The 6803-nt window shown below is 57.4% G+C and overlaps 1 protein-coding gene and 1 pseudogene across 1 annotated transcript; one reads left to right on the forward strand and one right to left on the reverse strand.

Moving 5' to 3' along the window:
• Positions 1–602: 602 nt before the first annotated feature.
• LOC102868557 lies at positions 603–1698 on the reverse strand (annotated as a pseudogene).
• A 499-nt stretch (positions 1699–2197) lies between these two features.
• Positions 2198–4307, forward strand: RAB17 (RAB17, member RAS oncogene family). Its single transcript, XM_006893516.1, has 5 exons — positions 2198–2354; positions 3168–3319; positions 3503–3628; positions 3939–4032; positions 4198–4307. Exons 1-5 carry the CDS (start codon positions 2198–2200, stop codon positions 4305–4307), a joined length of 639 nt encoding a protein of 212 aa, XP_006893578.1.
• The last annotated feature ends 2496 nt before the right edge of the window (positions 4308–6803 follow it).

Genomic DNA, 6803 nt, shown 5'->3' on the forward strand with positions numbered 1-6803 from the left:
GGCACATCCCCAGGGCGTGGTGGGAAGGCCGTCATCATCAGCGGCCACAGCCTCTGCTCGTGGGCTCATGTCCGAGCACGGAACCTGGGCCCAGACTAACTGAACCTCAGTGTGGGAGAACATGGATCACAGCAAGAGACTGCGTGGCCCCATCGGGAGGCGACTGAAGAGACCAGGAGCAGACAGCCTGGCCTGGCTTCTCCCACAGACAAATGGCAGAGGACAAATGTGTGCACAGCGGGCCTTGGAGAGGTTGCAGGTTCGATTCCCGACCACCACCATGTGACCAACCGTGACACAGACACATTTCAGCTTCCCGCTTACACTCTACCCAAGTTGCCCACGGCACCACGTGTGGGCTGCGAACCAAAAGGTCAGCGGTTCCAATCCACAAGAAGGCAGTCTTCTCGTGTAAGGATCTACATCTTTGGCAACACAACAGCGGGTCCGTGGGTCAGAGCTGCCTCAGGGGAGCGCACGGATGGCCTTTCAAGCAGGAGGGGGATTGTGAAAGGTTTTAAATGTCTCAGGAACGACCAATGTGTGACAAGGAACCAGAGTGGACACGCACTGTTGGAAAAATGACACCAGAAGACTTGGTTTTAATTGTTATGTCTTTTTGCTCCAGTTTCATTTCTCTTCCTTGGGAGCTTCCTTTTGGAGACTTGGGGTCTGCTAGCATTTTTGTCCAGGTGATACCCAGTGGGCCCAGGAGGGCTGGCACTGTGGCCATGCCACCCAGAGGTAAAATGGCCTCTGAGCGTTTGCCAGTTGGTGGCTTGGATCAGAGTGATCAGCCCGTCAAACTGCAGCCCTGCATCTGCTGGCCACAGCCCTGCATCTGCTGGTACGGTCGGTGGAAATCCTCGCTTTCCAAAGGCCGGTGAGAAGGGAGGACCGCTCTTCGCTTCTCTCCCACACACACGTCTAGAAGGCTCTGCTCCAGCTCTGGGATCACTTGCTTGTGGCCGAGTTCTATCACCAGTCAGACTCCACTCAGGGAGGGGTCAATAATGCGCCCAACTGCCACGCTGCCCGGGAGTAGAGAGTGTTAGGAGGGTAAACCCAGGGCCTCTCTCTTCCTGTGACCACGCCGGCCCGAGCCCTGGGTGGCAGCAGTCTCCTTCCAGAAAGGATGCAGAGATTGATGCAGGGGATTCTACTAGTCTTCAATTTGTAAAAAAAGTGGTATCTGTGGGAGGCGGTCAAGTGATGGTAGGCTGGAGACGAGATTAGTGGGTGGCTGGGGTCTGCTTCCAAGTCCCCTGGTGGTGGATGTTTGGTGGATGCTTTTGAAACACTGGGAAGACCGTTGACGACTGGGCTGCCGGGAGGACGGCCGCCTGGCTGGGAAGATAGAGCTGGAACGGTCCTCAGGAGCGAGCTCGGGGAGACGCGTCAACTTTGGAGACACTTGGAGACACTAGTAGAGGGTCAGCAAGACCGAGAAAGGCCCTCAACGAAATGGACAGACAGAGCAGCGAGTGTGAAGGAGCGGGACCAGGCTGTGAGGTTCCTCTGTGCTGTACGAGGGGCCAGCAGCCCTTAACAACGGTGGTCTTCCATGGTCACTGGGCCGCAGGGCTGGGCTCCTTCTCACAGCCGTGTCACCGAGGGTCTCCTCTCCTTTGCCAGCTTCTCCCCAAATAAGATGTTCTCCGGCAGAGATGCGCCCCCCTTCCCCCCCTGCTGCCCCATGGAGTGCCTGAAGCAAACAAGCCAGACAGTGTTCAGTCGTGATCTGCAGGCCTGCACGGGATAACTTGTGGAAGGACATGTCCAGGCCTTTCTTCCTAGTCTCTCTTGGTCTGGAAGTTCCACTGTTCACCATGGGTGACCTTACTGATGACAGCTTAGCTTCCAGCTTCACAGACACACGAATGTGCACGCGCGCGCGCACACACACACACACACACACACGGGAGTGGGTGACAACTCCGGTGCCGTGGTTAGTATTGAGGGTCTGCAGCTGGTTATGGTGCACCGCACTTACAGACAGGGCTTGCTGTGGTCCTCATGCAGGTGCCAGTCACCCCAGGACAGATGGGGAGGTAGAGCACACGGCTAGCAGGGTGTACACCCATTGCTGGTTCGAGACTGTCCGGGTGGACCAGTGCAGGCAACCCCAGGTTTCAAGACCCACTGAGGTCCAGGCCCCAGATAACCACCACTTCTATCCTGTGTCCTCCTGCAGCGCATGGCCCAGCCCGAGGGGACCCTGCCCCCTGGGGGCCCCCTGGACTCACCTCGAGTCTTCAAGCTGGTCCTCTTGGGCAGCGGCTCGGTGGGCAAATCCAGCCTGGCGTTCCGCTACATCAGGAACGAGTTCAGGAGCATCTTGCCGACCGTGGGATGTGAGTGACGGGAGCCCTTCTCCCCTGCAGGGTGGACTTCTCCCGGGGCAAGGGTCCACCAGAGGGGCCTCCGAAGAAAGCCTGGTGCTGTCCTTCGACACCAGCCTCATCGCCCAGTTAGTGCTACTCTCCTGACGCAGGGGTTCCTGGGAAGGGGCCTGAGCCGACCCCTGGTGTGGAGGGGACACCCTCCTGGGAAGCTCAGAGCTCCTCCAGGACCTCAGTGGCCAGTAGGGGCTGCGGTGGAGAGAGGGATGAAGTCTGTGGGCGTCCACACAGGGTCCAGGGACACGGGACACCCTTCCCCAGCTCAGGCTTCTCTCAACCAGGGTCTGTGGGTGCCTGGCCCCCCTGGCTGGTGAGGAGTAGAGCAGGGTCCAGATGGCCTGGCCAGACTCTGCCCACCTCCTTGGTGCCCAGGCAAGATGGCCTTTCACCTCTGGGGGCCGGGGGTGGCCTGGGCAGGTGGACTCATGCATGGAAGCAGAATTCTGATGTCAGAGTCTAACCCTGTGCTAATAAGGCGTCCGTGTCGTCACTGGAAGGACTCACTTACACGCTTGTTCACTCACTGGCTCACTCATTCACTCGTGACACACCCGGTCACTTACCGACACTGCCATTCACTCACTGACTCGCTCCCTCGGTCACTCACTCATTCAGCAAGTGTCTGCTGAGTGGGGTCCCTCCCCTGTATCAGTGGGGCTGCCCCATTGTGAGACAGGCCTGGGGAAGTCCCTTGGAGACTGGTCGGGCATCTTGATGGCCCTGGACAGAGTCCCCCAGATAAAGCTCCCAGCTCCCTCCTTCTAGGTGCCTTCTTCACAAAGGTGGTGCATGTGGGCACTGCCTCCCTCAAGTTTGAGATTTGGGACACGGCTGGTCAGGAGAAGTACCACAGTGTTTGCCACCTCTACTTCCGAGGAGCCCACGCGGCGCTGCTGGTGTACGACATCTCCAGCAAGGTGAGCCTGCCCCCACGGCTCGGCCCCCACGGCTCAGGCCCCACAGCTTGGGCCCTCCAGGGCTCCAGACTTCACGGCTTGGGCCCCCCATGGCTCAGGCCTCCCACAGCTTGGGCCCCTCACAGCCAGGGCTGCAGCTGCACCCTAAACCCGAGTTCCGTCTGACATCTTTTGTCCCCACAGGAGTCCTTCCTCAGGGCTCAGCAGTGGCTCCGGGACCTGGAGAGTGAGATCCTGCCTGGAGATGTTGTGGTCATGCTGGTGGGCAACAAGACGGACCTCGACGAGGAGCGCCAGGTCACTGTCCAGGTGTGTCTCTAGTCATGTCTCCTGGCTCTTCCACGCAGTTTGATGGAGAGCTGCATGTAACGGCTCATCTGAGAGAGCACAGACACACGCGTGCGCACCCCCACGTGCACACACATGTACACACACGCACACACATGGTCACACACATGTGCATGCACACATGCACACTGACATGCATACACCCACATACATGTCCACACACCTCTGTGTGCACACATCCTTACATACACAGAAATACACACCCACATACATGCACACACATATATGTACTTGTACATGTATGTGTGAATGCGGTGCATGTTTGTCTCAGGAGGGGAAGGAGTTTGCGGACAGCAAAGGCCTGCTCTTTACAGAAGCGTCAGCCAAGCTGAACCACCAGGTGACCGAGGCCTTCCAAGCCGTGGGTGAGTGACGCTGGGCCTGTCCTCCACCTGCTCATGGGTCCTGGGGTGGAAAAGGAGGCCTTGCTGGCAGTTTTAGGACAATATTGGGGGAGAGAGACCAGGCTGGGTGCTCAGGTGTGTGCTGGGCGGGGGTGGCCCCATCTCGTCCTGCCTCTGTCTTCACAGCCCAGGAGCTGCTGCGAAGAGAAGAGCGGGTGGCCCAGACACAGAAGGGGGACCCCCAGGTGCTTCTCAATGAGGGCCCCCACAAACAAGCCAAGTGCTGTGGCCGATAGAACAGCCTTTCCAGGAGGCGGTGGGAGACATCCAGCAGATGCCCTGACTGACCGGTCATCAACTCCGACTCCCCACGGCCCCCAGAGGACCGAGGACGTGGGGGTGCTCACAAAGTCACAGCCCAGAGCTCTGTGTGCACACGTGTCCCCGTCACTCCTGGATGCAGGCAGGTGCTGCCCCGTCACGTGCTCCTCACAGTGCGGGGAGGGAAAGCATCCAGCAGAGCCAGGCGGGGACAGACTTTGATCATCAAGACGGACAGCTGGGCCTCTGTCTTCTGGGAGTGCCCAGGGGTGGGTCCCAGGCCTCTGGAGCTCAATGGAGACCCCTGGGGTAGAGGGCTGGTGCTTGGGGAAGCCAGCAGCAGGGGACCAGCACCGGCCCACTGACTGGCTGTGAACCCCTGAATCCACGCTTGTGTCCTGGGGATTGAAGATGGAACTGTCAGCCATGCAGCGCATACAAATAAACTCACTCCTGAAATGCAGGGCTGGGTGTGTGCAGGCACCCCGTTGTGTGATCGTGGGGTGCCCTCCATGTGTGCCAGGGGGCCACGGTGAAGATCCTCTTAACGTGCCCATGTAAATAACACAAATGCTTACAGCTCCTGCCGGAAATGAATGCCTGGAGGTCTCGAGGCAAGGGGTCCCCAGGACACTACTGGTCAGCCCCCTATCTGGTTATAGCGATGGCTCTGGCTCAGGGCGCCCCCATGTGTGTCAGCACAGAACTGCACAGGGACTTGCATGGGCTGAGTTTTTCCAGTGAATTGCCGGGCCTTTCTTCCAAGGCACCTCTGGGTGGACTTGAACCCCCGAACTTTTGGTCAAATGACATTAACTGTTTACCACCAAGCTCTAGTCTATTCCTCTCCCGTCCATTACCCGCTCTTACCGAGAGGGCTCAGGACTAGGAAGTCTGCCCTAAAGATCTTTCTTCTTTGGGTTCTCTTGATACCTGAAGTGACAGGTTGAAGGGGGTAAACATGTGGCTGAGGTTAGGGGTGAGGTTGGTTTCCATCCTGTCTCTGGGACTGTGCAAAAATCCCGAAATGAAACCTAACACCATTAAAATGATGTGACTCATGTGACCGTGCGGACAGGGTCTCTTCCTGGAAGGGTTTCCAAGGTGGTAAGGTCCACTGAAGCCACCAACTTCCCCCTCTGGAGTGGCTGGTGGACTTGACTCTGGTTAGCTAGGGAAGCACTTTAAGCACGTGGGGCTCCTGGGCTTTGCCAGGCAGGTGAGAGGTTGTAGCGGAGAACTGCCATCTCCCTGGAGTTTTCACTCCATCAACAGCAAGCGTGAATGTGTGTACAGAAGTCTACTTTTTGATCAGAAGGTCTTCCCACTCAGAGCCAGGGCTCCTGCACTGCTCGGAGGCTCTCTGGGCACTCGGGTGACCCCGTCCACTCGGCTCCATCCTGTCTGGGAACACCAACCGGAGCCCCCCGGGGTTTGGGTCACGTCTGACTTGATGGGCTATAACAACAAAATCGCGTGGGAGATTGCCCATCTCTCCCCCCTGGAGCAGCTGATGGGTTCGAACCACCTGCCTGTGGGTTGGGAGCACAATTCCTTACTGCTGACCCACCAGACCTCCCATCTTCAAGAAAAGCGGAAGGAAATGAGAGCCTTTTTCCTGATATTTGCTGACTCCGGGATTTTCCATGGATAATTATGGGGTGAAACTCAACGGTCCATGCTGTGTCAGCTGCGGTTTGTGACAGCTAGTCGGCCTGGACACTTTTGTTGTCAGATTGCTCTCCGAGAGATGAATGGCACCCTGGTGTCTGCGTTACTTCTCTTTCTGCCAGAACCAAGACCACCACCACCCAGGGGCACGCCCACCCAAAGGAGGCAGGGGGAGGCAGCAGGCAGGAGGCAGGAGGAGGCTGGAGGCTGGAGGCAGGAGGAGGCAGGAAGCAGGAGGCAGGAGGAGGCTGGAGGCAGGAGGCAGGAGGCGAGAGGCTGGGCCGCGGCTGGCCACCAGATGGCGACCTTGCACCACTGCAGTGAGTCCTGCCGGGGCCCCAGACTCAGCAAGACCCAAGCCGTGTGCTGGGAGCAGGATGATGTTTCCTGGGCCCCCTCAGGGCCTCAGCTCCCATTCAGGTTAGCTATCACCTGTGCCACCCTTTATTAGTAAAAGTCTGTGTATGTGGGAGAAGGATTAACTGCCTCTGAAAACCTGTTGGAAGGCTCCAAAGATACATGTTTATATTAAAATGAAAGAAATGAAGTTGATATTAAATATGTAAAGCACAAATGTAAAATTAGACACCTACTCCTCACTCAGGGCGCTCTAGTGGCCTAGTGGTAAGGAGATGGCCTTGTAACCCAAACGTATACGGTTTGAATCCACCAGCTGTTACATAGGAGAAAGATGGGCAATCTCCTTCGTAGTAATTGTTGTTGTTGTTGTTGTTATGTGCCGTCGAGTCGCTTGCGACTCATAGCGACCCTATGTACAACAGCCCTGAACTCCATTCTGT

The sequence above is a fragment of the Elephantulus edwardii genome, unplaced genomic scaffold (genome assembly GCF_000299155.1).
Source record: "Elephantulus edwardii isolate Elephantulus edwardi_28Jun2011 unplaced genomic scaffold, EleEdw1.0 scaffold00127, whole genome shotgun sequence".
In the NCBI taxonomy this organism is placed as follows: Eukaryota; Metazoa; Chordata; class Mammalia; order Macroscelidea; family Macroscelididae; genus Elephantulus; species Elephantulus edwardii.